The sequence below is a fragment of the Heterodontus francisci genome, chromosome 5, assembly GCF_036365525.1.
Source record: "Heterodontus francisci isolate sHetFra1 chromosome 5, sHetFra1.hap1, whole genome shotgun sequence".
Taxonomy (NCBI): domain Eukaryota; kingdom Metazoa; phylum Chordata; class Chondrichthyes; order Heterodontiformes; family Heterodontidae; genus Heterodontus; species Heterodontus francisci.
In genome coordinates, this window is record NC_090375.1 from 92,339,719 (window position 1) to 92,358,824 (window position 19,106).

Consider the following 19,106-nt stretch of genomic DNA (forward strand, 5'->3'; position numbering starts at 1 on the left):
TTGGATAGTTTGATCTATAAATTTGGTTTGGAATGTTTGTTTTCTAATGGCTTTTATTTTAGCATTGTGGCCAAGAGGGCACCTTGATAGTCAGTAACAGAGGGAAGGTAAGGTGTGGGACTGTTGGTGAATGGGGAATTGGGGTTGCATTCACTGATACTGCCATCGGATGAGTCGATCACAGACAGCCTGGCCAGAAAGGGGATCTGTTGATTGCCTCCCCACTTGTTCCTCCTACTCCTCTTCCTCCTCTGCTGGTATAGCTGGAGGCAATGGCTGCCCACAGGATGGCGAAGTTGTGCAGCACGCAACAGACCATGACAAATCTTGTGACATACTCTGCCAAATATCGCAGAGCTCCTCCAGAATGATCCAGGCAGCGGAAGCGTTGGTTCAGCACGCCAATGGTCCGCTCAATCACATTTCATGTGACAGCATGGGCTGTCTGTGATCGAGTTATCTAATGACAATACCAGTGAATGCAACCCCAATTCTTCATTCACCAACAGTCCCACACTTTACCTTCCCTCTATTACTGACTATCAAAGTGTCCTCCTGGCCACAACGCTAAAATAAAAAGCCATCACAAAACAAACATTCCAAACCAAATTGTATTTTACCTGCCCACATGTGCAAGAGTTGCATACCGGAGTCATGAACCACATGGTCAATGGATAACCCTTGTTGCCCAGTAGCCACCCTCTGGTTTGTCATAGTGGCTCAAAAGAAGATGGTACAGCGGACTGCTGCAGAATGAAGGCATCATGTCTGCTGCCAGGTTACCAGGCGCTGATCTGCATGATATGCTGCGTATGGTCACATACTAGCTGGATGTTGAGGGAGTGGAATCCCTTTTGGTTCTGGTACATCTCAGAGTTCACATGTGACTCCTACAAAGTAGTATGTGTGCAGTCAATGACACCGTGCACCATGGGGAAGCCCACATTCCTCGTGAAGCTGCATGCTCGCTCCACCTGCTTCTCTTAGGCAAGACAGAATGAAATGTATTTAGCTATCTTGGAATACAGTGCCTCAGTAACCTCCCTTATGCAACAGTGGGCAGCAAACTGGGTGATATTGCAAATATTGCCTGCGCCAGCCTGAAAGGAGCCTGACATGTAAAGGTTCACAGTCATCTTTAAAGATATTGGTAATGCCATCCGTGCCCTGCTCTGAGGCTGGAATTGTGGCTGCAGCTGGTGGCAGATTTCAGTCAGGATGTCCTTCGTAATGCAGCGACATCTGGCACACTGTTCCTCGCTAAGGTTCAGGTAGGACAATTGCTACATGAATCCCTCTGTAAATATGGCCTCCTGTGGACAGCCCTTCTCCCCCTCCTCCTACACTCTCCTCAAGAAACTTTTTTGCTTTGTGTCACCTCTACTCATTCTCCATGTCATGCTGTAGTCCAAGGGGGATGCAAACTACTTCATCATCTCTGGGAACAAGTATTTTGTGCAGAATCCTTGAAATGAGGACAAAGTCCTTGAGCACCTGCTGCACCAATCAATGCAAACTTCAGTAACTTAAAATAACTGTACAAATAACTAAACACTTCTACAATGGCAGCAAAAGCCATAGAAATCAATCAGCAACTAACCTGAAAGTAGTTGATGATCCCTTTAAATAACACTGGTGATTGGTCATTCCTCTGGCTGAACACTTGTTCAGTTGTGCGAGGTTAAGAGAAGGCATTAGTTGAAGCAGTGAACTTCAAAATGGCAGCATGGCATCAAATCAGCATTACACAGTGATTGGCGTCACAATCTGCCTATTTTGCATACTTACGGCGTTCCCTACACCCATGCTGACACCCTACCAAAAATTGCATCCACGAGGCCTGCACCAGAAATGCGCATGTTCACTGTGAATTCCATTTTGGAACCAAAACAACACCTGTAATCCCAAACAATTGGTGCTGGGAGCCAAATTTTGCCACCTATCTGTCCACAATGTAAGGCAGCTGTGATTGAAACAAAAAAAAAATAACTTGTAAACAATATCAATAAAACGTGGAACAAAGCAAAGAATTACACAGACATCACTTTACACCAGTGGCTCTCAAACTTTTTTGGTTCAAGGATTCCTTTTCAAATGGATTAGTTGATGATCCCTTTAAATAACACTGGTGATTGGTCATTCCTCTGGTTGAACACTTGTTCAGTTGTGCGAGGTTAAGAGAAGGCATTAGTTGAAGCAGCCCCCCCCCCCCCATCCAAATTATATTATACAAAACACATAACATTAAAGTGATGCAGGTAAAGAGTGCTTTAATAATGTTTTTAAGAAAACAGGTATTTACTTACAGGTGTCAATGAGATGGGTGGGCCTGCTTCTCACTGCATAGTATGTCGTGCTTGCATATTTTAAAAACTCCCCTATTTGGAACAAGGCTGAACTCACCTGGTGACCACCACCAGTCTTGGTAACTGAGAGTCTACCAGGCAGCTTCCATACTACTCTCAGCACTCCTCCATGCGCACTCCCCTCCTTGGTGTCACAGCCAACCCACTATGCACTGCACAAGTAGCAGCCACACTGCGTTCCTGCCTTCAAGCATCCAGCCCGACTCAATATGCCGCTCAATTATTTTACAGACCCACTGGAAAGTCTCTACAGACCCTCAGGTTAAAGGAATGCCAGATCTCATCTTTAACCTCACCTTTTAATCATTCATTTATTAATTTTGGAAAATAATATACATGCTTCCTTCATTATTTAACTAGAGGCCACCTTGTGTGAAATAAGTAATAGCTTAGGTAATTAAACAAAAATGTTTGCATATGTAACACTTAAAATATCAGTTTTCCCTTTATAACTGTTTCCCTGGGCCTTGGAAAGTCTTTCAAATACTATGTTCAAACTGTACTAATGTAAAGAGATTAGAAACAAACTGAAAAACTGAAAACACTAAAAACTGAAACCAAACATTATGCTAACTATCGACTGGATTGTAATGCAGCAGTATTAGCATTAACATTGCTAAGGATACACTTTCTTTTTATTCCTTTATTCCTTTCTTTCAGATGCCAAGGACCACAAGCTTCAACAACTTTTAGATACCAACACCCATCCGGATTCTTCTTCCCCTTTATTTTCCTCTGATCCCATCTCTCCTTTCAATCTCATCCCTTGCCAGATTCAACACAGAGTTTAGCAATTTCAGTGCATAATCACTGCTCCCATTTTCTCTGACATCAAGGGCTGATAAGTTTTCTGCTGTTGATTAAATCACTCCTATCTTCCACCCTATCACAGATCTACCCTTTTGTTCTTTCCTCTTGTTCTGCACCTGTTACCTCTAACATTTTTCAGTTCTGGTAAAAGGTCACAGACCTATTTTTCTCTCCATTGATGTTGCCTGGCCTGTTGAGTATTTCCAACATTTTCTGTTTATATTTCAGATTTCCAGCATCCACAGTATTTTTTCCTTTTGTAAAAATACCAGTGTTCAGTTTTCTACTCTGCTAAATGGCCAATCTGAGTCACATCCGTTGAGGGGATGCTAATCAAAAGATGTGCCATCTTCCTCCACGGGTGTGGGAAAAATTGGACAGGCTAATCCATCTTGGGTGGTAAATCATATTGTATACAACCATAGGAGGATTATCAAACATCGGAGAGCAGATCATTTGTCACTTATTCAATACTGAGATGAATTCAGGCTGAATAAAGAATAAAAATACTTTATTATCTTGGAAAATTCACCAATGCAAATAAGCTAAAATTGGAGCAAGACTTATAGCAGGATCTTAGTACCTGCTGGTTAGTATTTACGTGTTGCAGACTTCAATGTTGCTAGTTTTTATATAAATTAGTTGAATTGTACACTTGCATGTTGTCAGCTTTTTCTTTAATTTTTGTCATTGACCAAAATTCATAAAGGCAAAATATCACAAATAGATTCAATTGAGTTGCAAAGCTGTAATCTAAAATTAAAAGTATTGCCAAGCCGAGCTTTATCTTAATCATAGTCAAACTTTTGATGTATTAAAATCATTCAACACCAAACTCTTGGATTATAAAGGATGTTAGTACTAATCCACTGAATCCAAAATGTTCTGAGGTTTGCATACCGTATTACTCACTAACCTTCAATTGATCTTCCTGATCAGCCAGTGTCTTTGTCAACATCAACAGCTTTGCTCTCACTGCATTTTGAGTCCTCTCCACTTGGGTGAGCTGTTTCTTCATGGTGTTTAGCTTGCCATTATTAATTTTCAGAGCTTCCTGTATTTGTCGGATCTCTTTCTTCATTTTATTTCTTTCCTGCCGACTTTAACAAGTATGCTTTTAACTTTTAAAAAATTTTAAATACTGATGCGTGAAGAAAAATCAGTTTATTTTACATACCTTTCTTTAATGTCATTGTTAAAGATTTCAATCTCCAATTCAAGTTCTTTGTTTTTGTTCTCCAAATGCTTTAGCTCATTAAGTTTTCTGTCAAGTTCTTTTTGTTGTTCGGATAATTCAGAGTTTCCAATTCTTGTCTACATAAAAATAAAATAGATAAAATCACCCCAACCAGAAGTCTCAGCATACAACCAGCAAAAAATCCATTAAGGAAAAGTAATCTGACATATTTACATTTAAAATAAAACGAGTAATTTTATAAAACAAGTTCCAAGTACTCATCTGGAACATTTCAAATTATTCAATTATCAACTTTCTCTTGGCCAAAATACTCGGCAGCTTGTTACTCTAATGGACTGTGCCAAGAAGTGGTAGGGAGTGGGTTACAATACCATGAATTACAAATTTTGACTGTGTGATCAAAAGGAAGCCAAGCAGTGGTGATGTACAGGTAAGGGGGAAAGTCAACCCTGATGCACCTTTTAGTAATCGTCTCAGATCATTAGTGGGGAACTGTAGGTTACCATCTTAGTCAGGGAATGATCAGTGACCCATGTAACTTCTATGAGGGAGACTAAAATAATTGAATTTTTAAAAAAGAAACAATAGTAAAGTTAATGACATCAAACTGTCAGTCCCAAGATTGGCTGTGCTGTTAGGGCAAAGCAATGAAAAGAAGGCAGACAATTCCCCATAAACAGGAAGAAACTCCTATTTCAACAAAAGAATCAGTAGTCAAAAATTGCATGTCGAGGTAGGAAATTACATTAGCTGGTACCTTCTCAGTCAAGGAATAATACTTGAGAGACTAAAGAATGAAGAGGAAAGAGTGACAGAGGCTGAAAGTGTAAAAAGAAAAAAAAATGAAAGAAAACATTGCTCTAGGGGAAGTACATTCTACTTTTTCCATTCCTCACCAATTTTGTCCACTCTGGAGGCATTCATTTCAATGGAATGAAAATTGGTTGGATTTTTTAAGGGCACATCATCTGCTCCACCATATTACAACAACAACTTGCATTTATATAACACCTTTATTAAAATGGCCCAAGGCACTTCACAGGAGCATTATCAAATAAATTTTGGCACTGAGCCACAAAAGGTGATAGTAGGACAGATGGATGTAAATTTAAAGAATGTTCTTAAAGGAGAGAGAGGTAGAGATATACAGCTTTTAGGAACATAGGAAGGAACAAAGGAACAGGATTAGGCCACTCAGCCTGTTTCATCATTCATTGCTTAATCTTAACTCCATCGACGAGCTGTGGTTCCATAACCCTTAATACCCTTGCCCAACAAAAATCTATCAATCTCAGTTTTCACATTTTCAACTGATCTAGCCTCAACAAATTTTTTTTGGGGGGGGAGCAAGTTCCAGATTTTCACTATCCTTTGTGTGAAGAACTGCTTCTTGGCATCACCCTTGAACAGCCTAGCTCCAATTTTGCCTTGTTCTGGACTCGCCCACCACACAAAATAGTTTCTATCTACTCAATCAAATCCTTTAAGCATCTTAAAAACCTCAATTAGATAGCCTCTTATTATTCTATATTCAAAGAAATATAAGCCTATTCTATGCAACATGTCCTCATAATTGAAACTTTTTAGCTCCAGTTCTAATGAAAAAGCAAAATACTGCAGATGCTGGAAATCCGAAATAAAAACAAGAAATGCTGGAAATACTCAGCAGGTCTGGCAGCATCTGTGGAGAGAGAAGGAGAGTTAACATTTCAGGTCAGTGACCCTTCATCAGAACTCATTCTAATGTATCTGCGCTGCACCCTCTCCAAGGTCAATATATCCTTCCTGAGCTGCAGTGCCCAGAATTAATGCAGTACGTCAAATTGAGCTTAACCAGAGCTCTGTACAGTAGTAACATAACTTCCACCCCTTTGTATTCCAGCCCCCTTGTGATAAAGGCCAACATTCGATTAGCCTTTCTATTTATTTTTGTACATGTCTACCAGCTTTTAGTTGTTTCTGAATGTGGGCCCCTAAATTTCTCTGCTCAGCCACTGTTCCTAGCTTCTCACCATTTAGAAAATACACTGATCTATCTTTCTTATGTCCATAGTGGATGATTTCCCACTTTCCCACACTGAACTCCATCTGTCACAGTTTTACCTACTCACTTAATCGATTAATGACCCTTTGCAACTTTCTGCTCCCATCTACATTTTTTACCATTCCACCTAATTGAGAGCCATCTGAAAACTTAGATAATGTGGCTCTCTATTCCTTAATCTGACATTTATAAATATAATGAAAAGCTGAGGTCTCAGTACAGACAGACAGACAGATCACTGGGGGAAACCACTAGTTGCATCCCATTGGGAGTGCATACCCATTATGCCTATTGTATCCCTACTCTTTGAAACCTATCACCTCCTAATCAATTCCCTATCCAAGGCAATAAGTTCCCTGTAAATCTATGCACCCTCATTTTTGTGAACAGTGTCTTATTTGGAACCTTGTCGAGTGCCTTCTGGAATTCCATATTAATAACAGTCATAGACATTCCTTTATCACCATAAACATCACTATCCTCAATGATGGTGAAGTTGAGTATCTGAGTGCAGGAAACAAGGCTGATGCATTCTCAAACATCTTCACCCAGAAGGGTCAAGTGGATGATTGATTTGGTCTCCTTCTGAGGTCCCCACCATTACAGATGCCAGTCTTCTGACAATTCAATACATTTCATGTGATATCAAGAAACAGCTGAGTCCTTTTGTTTCGGCGGACAAGGGGACTGCTGGGTAAGTAAACCTATATATTCGGGCAGTTGCTAAACCCGAAACACTGCACGTGTAGTGTCTCCCACCCATCCTCCTCCTCTAACCAAAAAAAAAGGACTCTTGTGTGGAGGGTTTGGCAAGGTAAGGTAAGGTTTTCCTTTTTTTTAAATTTCTGTTGTCAATTTAGTGCAGAGGGGATGGAAGCTAGGGCAGTTGCATGCTCCTCTTGCAGGATGTGGGAGGTGAGGGTCACCACTGGTGTCCCTGCTGACTTCACCTGTGAGAAGTGCACCCAACTCCAGCTCCTCGCAGACCGCGTTGGGGAACTGGAGCTGGAGCTGGAGCTGGATGAACTTCGGATCATTCAGGATGCTGAGGGGGTGATAGCGAGCAGTTATAGGGAAGTAGTGACACCTGTTACAGGATAAAGGTAGCTGGGTGACCGTCAGGGGAGGGAAAGGGAATAGTCGCACAGTGCAGGGATCCCCTGTGGCCGTTCCCCTCAATAATACGTATACCGTTTTGGATACGGTTGGGGGGGGACAACCTACCAGAGGAAAGCCACAGTGGCCAGGTCTCTGGCACTGAGCCTGGCTCAGTGGCTCAGAAGGGAAGGGGGGAGAATAGGAGAGCGATAGTGATAGGAGATTCAATGGTTAGAGGAACAGACAGGAGATTCTGTGGTCGCAAACGAGACTCCCGGATGGTATGTTGCCTCCTGGGTGCCAGGGTCAGGGATGTCTCGGATCGAGTCCACAGGATTCTTAAGGGGGAGGGGGAGCAGCCAGAGGTCGTGGTACATATCGGTACCAATAACATAGCTAGGAAAAGGGATGAGGACCTGAAAAGAGAATATAGGGAGTTAGGTTGGAAATGAAAGGCAGGACGAGCAGAGTAGTAATCTCAGGATTGTTACCGGTGCCACGTGCTAGTGAGGCTAGAAACAGGGAGCGAGTGCAGCTGAACACGTGGCTACAGAACTGGTGTAGGAGGGAGGGATTCAGATATGTGGGTCATTGGGATACCTTCTGGGGAAGGTGGGACCTGGACAAGAAGGACGGGTTGCATCTGAACTTGAGGGGCACCAATATCCTGGGCGGGAGGTTTGCAAGAGCTCTTCGGGAGGGGAACCGGAGCCACGGATCAGTGGATATCAAGTGCAGAGAGTCTGTGAGGAAGGTTAGACAGTTGACAGGGCAAAGTTGCAGCCAGTATGATGGGTTGAAGTGTGTCTATTTTAACGCAAGAAGTGTCAGGAATAAGGGTGATGAACCTAGAACATGGATCAGTACTTGGAGCTACGATGTTGTGGCCATTACGGAGACTTGGATATCACAGGGGCAGGAATGGATGTTGGATGTTCCGGGGTTTAGATGTTTCAAAAGGAATAGGGAGGGAGGTAAAAGAGGTGGGGGAGTGGCATTGCTAACTAGGGATAGTATCACAGCTGCAGAAAGGGAGGTCGTTGAGGAGGGTTTGTCTACTGAGTCATTATGGGTGGAAGTCAGAAACAGGAAAGGAGCAGTCACTTTATTGGGAGTTTTCTATCGACCCCCCAATAGCAACAGAGACATGGAAGAACAGATTGGGAGGCAGATTTTGGAAAGGTGCAGAAGTAACAGGGTTGTTGTCATGGGTGACTTCAACTTCCCTAATATTGATTGGAACCTCCTTAGTGCAAACAGTTTGAATGGAGCAGTTTTTGTCAGGTGTGTCCAGGTAGGTTTCCTGACTCAATATGTAGATAGGCCGACTAGAGGGGAGGCTATGTTGGACTTGGTGCTTGGCAACGAACCAGGCCAGGTGGCAGATCTCTCGGTGGGAGAGCATTTCGGTGATAGTGATCACAACTCCCTGACCTTGACTATAGTCATGGAGAGGGAGAGGAGCAGACGGGATGGGAAAATATTTAATTGGGGGAGGGGGAATTACAATGCTATTAGGCAGGAACTGGGGAGCATAAATTGGGAACAGATGTTCTCAGGGAAATGCACGACAGAAATGTGGAGGTTGTTTAGGGAGCACTTGCTGCAACTGCTGGATAGGTTTGTCCCAAAGAACAAAGAAAATTATAGCACAGGAACAGGCCCTTCGGCCCTCCAAGCCTGCGCCGATCCAGATCCTCTACCAAAACATGTCGCCTATTTTCTAAGGGTCTGTATCTCTTTGCTTCCTGCCCATTCATGTATCTGTCTAGATACATCTTAAAAGACACTATCGTGTTCGCATCTACCACCTCCGCTGGCAACGCGTTCCAGGCACCCACCACCCTCTGCGTAAAGAACTTTCCACGCATATCCCCCCTAAACTTTTCCCCTCTCACTTTAAACTCGTGACCCCTAGTATTTGAATCCCCCACTCTGGGAAAAAGCTTCTTGCTATCCACCCTGTCGAGACCTCTCATGATTTTGTACACCTCAATCAGGTCCCCCCTCAACCTCCGCCTTTCTAATGAAAATAATCCTAATCTACTCAACCTCTCTTCATAGCTAGCGCCCTCCATACCAGGAAACATCCTGGTGAACCTCCTCTGCACCCTCTCCAAAGCATCCACATCCTTTTGGTAATGTGGCGACCAGAACTGCACGCAGTATTCCAAATGTGGCCGAACCAAAGTCCTATACAACTGTAACATGACCTGCGAACTCTTGTACTCAATACCCCGTCCGATGAAGGAAAGCATGCCGTATGCCTTCTTGACCACTCTATTTACCTGTGTTGCCACCTTCAGGGAACAATGGACCTGAACACCCAAATCTCTCTGTACATCAATTTTCCCCAGGACGTTTCCATTTACTGTATAGTTCACTCTTGAATTGGATCTTCCAAAATGCATCACCTCGCATTTACCCTGATTGAACTCCATCTGCCATTTCTCTGCCCAAGTCTCCAATCTATCTATATTCTGCTGTATTCTCTGACAGTCCCCTTCACTATCTGCTACTCCACCAATCTTAGTGTCGTCTGCAAACTTGCTAATCAGACCACCTATACTTTCCTCCAAATCATTTATGTATATCACAAACAACAGTGGTCCCAGCACGGATCCCTGTGGAACACCACTGGTCACACGTCTCCATTTTGAGAAACTCTCTTCCACTGCTACTCTCTGTCTCCTGTTGCCCAGCCAGTTCTTTATCCATCTAGCTAGTACACCCTGGATCCCATGCGACTTCACTTTCTCCATCAACCTCCCATGGGGAACCTTATCAAACGCCTTACTGAAGTCCATGTATATGACATCTACAGCCCTTCCCTCATCAATCAACTTTGTCACTTCCTCAAAGAATTCTATTAAGTTGGTAAGACATGACCTTCCCTGCACAAAACCATGTTGCCTATCACTGATAAGCCCATTTTCTTCCAGATGGGAATAGATGGGCGGCACAGTGGCGCAGTGGTTAGCACTGCAGCCTCACAGCTCCAGCGACCCGGGTTCAATTCTGGGTACTGCCTGTGTGGAGTTTGCAAGTTCTCCCTGTGTCTGCGTGGGTTTCCTCCGGGTGCTCTGGTTTCCTGCCACAAGCCAAAGACTTGCAGGTTGATAGGTAAATTGGCCATTATAAATTGCCCCTAGTATAGGTAGGTGGTAGGGAAATATCGGGACAGGTGGGGATGTGGTAGGAATATGGGATTCGTGTAGGATTAGTATAAATGGGTGGTTGATGGTCGGCACAGACTCGGTGGGCCGAAGGGCCTGTTTCAGTGCTGTATCTCTAAACAGATCCTATCCCTCAGTATCTTCTCAAGCAGCTTCCCGACCACTGACGTCAGGCTCACCGGTCTATAATTACCTGGATTATCCCTGCCACCCTTCTTAAACAAGGGGACAACATTAGCAATTCTCCAGTCCTCCGGGACCTCACCCGTGTTTAAGGATGCTGCAAAGATATCTGTTAAGGCCCCAGCTATTTCCTCTCTCGCTTCCCTCAGTAACCTGGGATAGATCCCATCCGGACCTGGAGACTTGTCCACCTTAATGCCTTTTAGAATACCCAACATTTCCTCCCTCCTTATGCCGACTTGACCTAGAGTAATCAAATATCTGTCCCTAACCTCAACATCCGTCATGTCCCTCTCCTCGGTGAATACCGATGCAAAGTACTCGTTTAGAATCTCACCCATTTTCTCTGACTCCACGCATAACTTTCCTCCTTTGTCCTTGAGTGGGCCAATCCTTTCTCTAGTTACCCTCTTGCTCCTTATATATGAATAAAAGGCTTTGGGATTTTCCTTAACCCTGTTTGCTAAAGATATTTCATGACCCCTTTAAGCCCTCTTAATTCCTCGTTTCAGATTGGTCCTACATTCCCGATATTCTTCCAAAGCTTCGTCTTTCTTCAGCCGCATAGGGGGGTATGCTTCCTTTTTCCTCTTAGCTAGTCTCACAATTTCACCTGTCATCCATGGTTCCCTAATCTTGCCATTTCTATCCCTCATTTTCACAGGAACATGTCTCTCCTGCACGCTAATCAACCTCTCTTTAAAAGCCTCCCACATATCAAATGTGGATTTACCTTCAAACAGCTGCTCCCAATCTACATTCCCCAGCTCCTGCCGAATTTTGGTATAGTTGGCCTTCCCCCAATTTCGCACTCTTCCTTTGGGACCACTCTCGTCTTTGTCCGTGAGTATTCTAAAACTTACGGAATTGTGATCACTATTCCCAAAGTAGTCCCCTACTGAAACTTCAACCACCTGGCCGGGCTCATTCCCCAACACCAGGTCCAGTATGGCCCCTTCCAGAGTTGGACTATTTACATACTGCTCGAGAAAACCCTCCTGGATGTTCCATACAAATTCTGCTCCATCTGGACCTCTAACACTAAGTGAATCCCAGTCAATGTTGGGAAAATTAAAATCTCCTATCACCACCACCCTGTTGCTCCTACATCTTTCCATAATCTGTTTACATATTTGTACCTCTATCTCACGCTCGCTGTTGGGAGGCCTGTAGTACAGCCCCAACATTGTTACCGCACCCTTCCTATTTCTGAGTTCTGCCCATATTGCCTCACAGCTCGAGTCCTCCATAGTGCCTTCCTTCAGCACAGCTGTGATATCCTCTTTGACCAGTAATGCAACTCCTCCACCCCTTTTACCTCCCTCTCTATCCCACCTGAAGCATCGATATCCTGGGATATTTAGTTGCCAATCATGCCCTTCCCTTAACCAAGTCTCAGTAATAGCAATAACATCATACTCCCAGGTACTAATCCAAGCCCTAGGTTCATCTGCCTTACCTACTACACTTCTTGCATCAAAACAAATGCACCTCAGACCACCAGTCCCTTTGCTTTCATCATCTGCTCCCTGCCTACTCTTTCTCTTAGTCACGCTGACTTCATTATCTAGTTCCTTACAGGCTTTAGTTACTACCTCCTTACTGTCCACTGACCTCCTCATTTGGTTCCCAACCCCCTGCCACATTAGTTTAAACCCTCCCCAACAGCGTTAGCAAAAGCACCCCCAAGGACATTGGTTCCAGTCCGGCCCAGGTGTAGACCGTCCAATTTGTAATCGTCCCACCTCCCCCAGAACCAGTCCCAATGTCCCAAAAATCTGAACCCCTCCCTCCTGCACCATCTCTCAAGCCACGCATTCATCCTGACTATTCTTTCATTTCTACTCTGACTATCACGTGGCACTGGTAGCAATCCTGAGATTACTACCTCTGAGGTCCTACTTTTTAACTTGGCTCCTAACTCCCTAAATTCTGCTTGTAGGACCTCATCCCGTTTTTTACCTATATCATTGGTGCCTATGTGCACAACAACAACTGGCTGTTCACCCTCCCCCTTCAGAATCTTCTGCAGCCGATCTGAGACATCCCTGACCCGTGCACCTGGGAGGCAACATACCATTCGGGAGTCTCGTTTTCGACCACAGAACCGCCTATCTACTCCCCTTACAATCGAATCCCCTGTGACTATAGCCCTTCCACTCTTTTTGCCGCCCTTCTGAACAGCAGAGCCAGCCACGGTGCCATGAACCTGGCTACTGCTGCCTTCCCCTGGTGAGCCATCTCCCTCAACAGTATCCAAAACGGTATACCTGTTGTGGAGGGAGATGACCGCAGGGGACACCTGCGCTGCCTTCCTGCTCTTTCTCTGCCTTTTGGTCACCCATTCCCTTTCTCCCTCAGCAATCCTAATCTGCGGTGTGACCAATTCGCTAAACGTGCTATCCACGACCTCCTCAGCATCGCGGATGCTCCAAAGTGAGTCCATCCGCAGCTCCAGAGCCGTCATGCGGTCTAACAAGAGCTGCAGCTGGACACACTTCCTGCACGTGAAGGAGTCAGGGACATCAGCCGTGTCCCTGTGCTCCCACATTGAGCAAGAGGAGCATAACACGGGTCTGAGATCTCCTGCCATTTTTAATCTTAAGCCTAACTTAGTCTGAAACTTAGAAAAAATGAAAAAGGAACGAAAAGTTTTTACCAATCACATGATAAAAAAAAAGTAGAAAAAGCCTTACCTTATCTACACAACACCGAGTCCTTTTTTTTTGGTCCCGATGAGGCAGAGAAGGGATGGTAGGGTGAAGGAACCCTGGATGACAAGAGATGTGGAACAGCTAGTCAAGAGGAAGAAGGAAGCTTACTTGAGGTTGAGGAAGCAAGGATCAGACAGGGCTCTAGAGGGTTACAAGATAGCCAGGAAAGAACTGAAGAATGGACTTAGGAGAGCTAGAAGGGGACATGAAAAAGTCTTGGCGGGTAGGATTAAGGAAAATCCCAAGGTGTTCTACACTTATGTGAGGAACAAGAGGATGGCCAGAGTGAGGGTAGGGCCGATCAGGGATAGTGGAGGGAACTTGTGCCTGGAGTCGGAGGAGGTAGGGGAGGTCCTAAATGAATACTTTGCTTCAGTATTCACTAGTGAGAGGGACCTGGTCGTCTGTGAGGACAGCGTGGAACAGGCTGATATGCTCGAACAGGTTGAGGTGAAGAGGGAGGATGTGCTGGAAATTTTGAATGATATGAGGACAGATAAGTCCCCGGGGCCAGACGGGATATACCCAAGGATATTACGGGAAGCGAGGGAAGAGATTGCCGCGCCTTTGGCGATGATCTTTGCGTCTTCACTGTCCACTGGAGTAGTACCGGATGATTGGAGGGTGGCAAATGTTGTTCCCTTGTTCAAGAAAGGGAATAGGGATAACCCTGGGAATTATAGTCCAGTCAGTCTTACGTCGGTAGTGGCCAAATTATTGGAGAGGATTCTGAGAGACAGGATTTATGATTATTTGGAAAAGCATAGTTTGATTAAAGACAGTCAGCATGGCTTTGTGAGGGGCAGGTCATGCCTCACAAGCCTTATTGAATTCTTTGAAGATGTGACAAAACACATTGATGAAGGAAGAGCAGTGGATGTGGAGTATATGGATTTTAGCAAGGCGTTTGATAAGGTTCCCCATGGTAGGCTCATTCAGAAAGTAAGGAGGCATGGGATTCAGGGAAATGTGGCTGTCTGGATACAAAATTGGCTAGCCCATAGAAGTCAGAGGGTGGTAGTAGATGGAAAGTATTCAGCATGGAGCTCGGTGACCAGTGGTGTTCCACAAGGATCTGTTCTGGGACCTCTGCTCTTTGTGATTTTTATAAATGACTTGGATGAGGAAGTAGAAGGCTGGGTTAGCAAGTTTGCCGATGACACGAAGGTTGCTGGAGTTGTGGATAGTGTGGAAGGCTGTTGTAGGTTGCAACGGGACATTGACAGGATGCAGAGCTGGGCTGAGAAGTGGCAGATGGAGTTCAACCTGGAAAAGTGTGAAGTGATTCATTTTGGAAGGTCGAATTTGAATGCAGAATACAGGCTTAAAGACAGGATTCTTGGTAGTGTGGAGGAACAGAGGGATCTTGGGGTCCATGTCCATAGATCGCTCAAAGTTGCCACCCAAGTTGATAGGGTTGTTAAGAAGGCGTATGGTGTGTTGGCTTTCATTAACAGGGGGATTGAGTTTAAGAGCCGCGAGGTTATGCTGCAGCTCTATAAGGCCCTGGTTCGACCACACTTGGAATATTGTGTTCAGTTCTGGTCGCCTCATTATCGGAAGGATGTGGAAGCTTTAGAGAGGGTGCAGAGGAGATTTACCAGGATGCTGCCTGGACTGGAGGGCATGTCCTACGAAGAAAGGTTGAGGGAGCTAGGGCTTTTCTCATTGGAGCGAAGAAGGATGAGAGGTGACTTGATAGAGGGGTACAAGATGATGAGAGGCATAGATAGAGTGGATAGTAAGAGACTTTTTCCCAGGGTGGAAAGGGCTATCACCAGCGGGCATAATTTTAAGGTGATTGAAGGAAGATGTCAGAGGTAGGTTCTTTACACAGAGAGTGGTGGGTGCGTGGAATGCACTGCCAGCGGTGGTAGTAGAAGCAGATACGTTAGGGGCATTTAAGCGACTCTTGGATAGGTACATGGATGATAGTAGAATGAAGGGTAGGTAGTTAGTTTGATCTTAGAGTAGGTTAAAGGTTCGGCAAAACATCGTGGGCCGAAGGGCCTGTACTGTGCTGTACTGTTCTATGTTCTATGCTCTGGATACAGAAAAGGTCACAGGCCCTAACAACATCTTGGCTGTGATGCTGAACACTGGTGCTCCCGAACTAGCTGGGCCTCTATCTAAGCTGTTCCAGTACAGCTGCAATACTAGCATCTTCTTATCAAAGTGGAAAATTGCTCAGGTATGTCTGGTTCACAAAAAGCAGCACAAATCCAATCCAGCCAATGCTGCCCAGCAGCCTACTCTCAACCATCAGCAAAGCAATTGAAGGTGTAATTGACAGGGCTATCAAGCAACACTTATTCAGCAATAAGCTGCTCACCAAGGCTCAGTATAGTTCCACCAAGCCCACACAGCACCAGATGTCATTACAGCCTTGGTCCAAAAGAGCTCTGAATTCCAAAGGTGAGGTGAAATTGACTGCCCTTGACATCAAGGTAGCATTTGACTGAGTGTAGCATCAAGGAGCCCTGGAAGAATTGAAGTCAATGGGAACCAGAGGAAAACTCTCCACTGATTGGAGTCCTACCTAGTAGGGTATGAGGGTATTGGAGAATGAATGGCATTCATGTAATATCCTGTACCCCAGTAAGGAGTCAGTGGGCGCAAAATTCAATCATGTAGTGCGGCTTCTAGGGGTGCATTGCAGACATACCCCTGTTGCAGAAACGTGGGATCCACTGCTGACCATTTCCCATGCCATCTGGCATCAGGCAACTGGATGAACCTGTTTGCGCCTGAAGAGAGTCAAACGGTAGGATCATGGCGTCACAGATGTCAACAGGTTGATGCAAGGTACAAAATATTAAAATTGGCCAATGAATGGGCAGTGAACACCTTCCTTATTCACTTCTGAAATAACAGGCATCAGCGAACATCCCCACTTCTGACCTTATGGTTGACGGAAGGTCATTGATGAAGCAGCTAAAGATGGTTAGGCCTAGGACACTACCCTAAGGAACACCTGCAATGATGTCCTGGAGCTAGGATGATTGACCTCCAACAACCACAACCATCTTCCTTTGTGCTAGGTTTCACTCCAACCAGCGGAGAGTTTTCCCCCTGATTCCCATTGACTCCAGTTTTGCTGGGGCTCCTTGATGCCATACTCAGTCAAATGCTGCCTTGATGTCAAGTGCAGTCACTCTCACCTCACCTCTGGAGTTCAGCTCTTTTGTCCATGTTTGAACCAAGGCTGTAATGAGGTCAGGTGCTGAGTGGCCCTGGCGGAACCCAAACTGGGTATCACTGAATAGGTTATTGCTAAGCAAGTGCTGCTTGATGGCACTGTTGATGACACCTTCCATCACTTTACTGATGATTGAGAGTAGACTGATGGGACAGTAATTGGCCGGGTTGGACTTGTCCTGCTTTTTGTGTACGGGACATACCTGGGCAATTTTCCACATTGCAGGGTAGATGCCAGTGTTGTAGCTATACTGGAACAGTTTGGCTAGGGTCGCGGCAAATTCTGGAGCACAGGTCTTCAGTACCATTGCCAGAATATTGTCAGGGCCCATAGCCTTTGCAGTATCCAGTGCCTTCAGTCATTTCTTGATATCACACAGAGTGAATTGAATTGGCTGAAGTCTGGCATCAGCGATGCTGGGGACTTCAGGAGGAGGCCGAGATGGATCATCAACTCGGCACTTCTGGCTGAAGATTGTTGCAAATGCTTCAGCCTTATCTTTCGTACTGATGTGCTAGGCTCCCCCATCATTGAGGATGGGGATATTTCTGGAGCCACCTCCTCCAGTTGGTTAATTGTCCACCACCATTCACGGCTGGATGTGGCAGGACTGCAGAGCTCAGATCTGATCTGTTGGTTATGGGATGGCTTAGCTCTGTCTATCGCATGCTGCTTACGCAGTTTGGCAAGCAAGTGGTCCTGTGTTGTAGCTTCACTAGGTTGACACCTCATTTTGAGGTATGCCCTTCTGCACTCTTCATTGTACCAGGGTTGGTCTCCTGGCTTGATGGCAACGGTAGAGTGGGGGATATGCCAGGCCATGAGGTTACAGATTGTGGTTGAGTACAATTCTGCTGCTGCTGATGGCCCACAGCACCTCATGGATGCCCAATTTTGTCTTGCTAGATCTGTTCAAAATCTATCCCAGTTAGCACGGTGGTAGTGCCACACAACACGATGGAGGTTATCCTCAATGTGAAGGCGGAACTTCGTCTCCACAAGGACTATGCGGTGGTCACTCCTATCAATACAGTCATGGACAGATGCATCTGTGGCAAGCAGATTGGCGAGGATGAGGGCAAGGATGTTTTTCCCTCTTGTTTGTTCCCTCACCACCTGCTGCATACCCAGTCTAGCAGCTATGTCCTTTAGGACTCGGCCAGCTCGGTCTTTGGTGGTGCTACTGAGCCACTCTTGGTGATGGACATTGAAGTCCCCCACCCAGAGTGCATTCTTTGCCCTTGCCACCCTCAGTGCTTCCTCCAAGTGGTGTTCAACATGGAGGGTGCTGACTCATCAGTTGAGGGAGATGGGGTCGGTGGTAATCAGCAGAAGGTTTCCTTGTCCATGTTTGAGCTGATGCCAGGAGGCTTCATGGGGTCCGGAGTCGATGTTGAGCACTCCCAGGGCAATTCCCTCCCAACTGTATACCACTTTGTCGCCACCTCTGTTGGGTCTGTCCTGCCGGTGGGACAGGACATACCCGGGGATGGTGATGGCAGTGTCTGGGACATTGTCTGTCAGGTATGATTCTGCGACTATGACTATGTCAGGCTGTTGGTGACTAGTCTGTGGGACAGCTCTCCCAACTTTGGCACAGGCCCCCGGATGTTAGTAAGGAGAACTTTGCAGGATTGACAGAGCTGGGTTTGCCGTTGTCATTTCCGGTGCCTAGGTTGATGCTGGGTGGTCCGTCCGGCCTGTGAGAAGAATTTAATAAGGACTCATGGTTGTCAGACTCTTGTTTTTGAGAAAGTCTGGATGGAGGCCTTGGAAATCTGGAATGGAGCCAGAAATTGGACTTAAAGGAGCATAGCATCCAAAATTCGGGGTTGCCGCCAGAGTGGACTAGTCAACCACTGAAGACTATGGAGGAAGGGTAGTGTGTTGCATCCTCCACAATCCCGCAATCATGAGGGTCCAGCCACTAACTCCTGGGATCTGGAGGCCACCACAGTGGGAGGAGGAGGAGTAAGAGGAGGAGGAAAAAGAGAATGAGGAGGAATGGAGGAGACCACATGCACCAGCTGCAACTGGACGGAGCGTGAGGAACTGCATTGTGAGGCATTGCTACAGTTGAAAGGAACTTCCCCATCCCCAACACAGACCACCATCCCCCTTACAATGCATTTATTTCCGACTCCCCATGACAAAGTCCCCACTGCCTACATTGCTCAATAAAGGTCAACTGCAATAATTTTCACACAACAACTTTATCGAGCAATACATCAGTAATACAAAAAAAAAAATTAATCATCCTCGTGCATTCCCTTAGCACCTGCCTTGCGGGTGCCCTTGTCTGTCCTCGTGCTCCAACA

General features: G+C 45.4%; 1 protein-coding gene across 14 annotated transcripts in view; it reads right to left on the bottom strand.

Moving 5' to 3' along the window:
- The window catches only part of LOC137369959 (coiled-coil domain-containing protein 178), a 546,010-nt gene that overhangs the window by 370,872 nt on the left and 156,032 nt on the right, over positions 1-19,106 (bottom strand). For all 14 annotated transcript variants that reach the window (XM_068031766.1, XM_068031775.1, XM_068031765.1 and 11 more), the window contains 2 exons: positions 4,354-4,490; positions 4,093-4,276 (listed from right to left, as the gene is read on the bottom strand). In XM_068031766.1, coding sequence (XP_067887867.1) covers positions 4,093-4,276; positions 4,354-4,490 — 321 coding nt within the window. The remainder of the gene's footprint in view (positions 1-4,092; positions 4,277-4,353; positions 4,491-19,106) is intronic.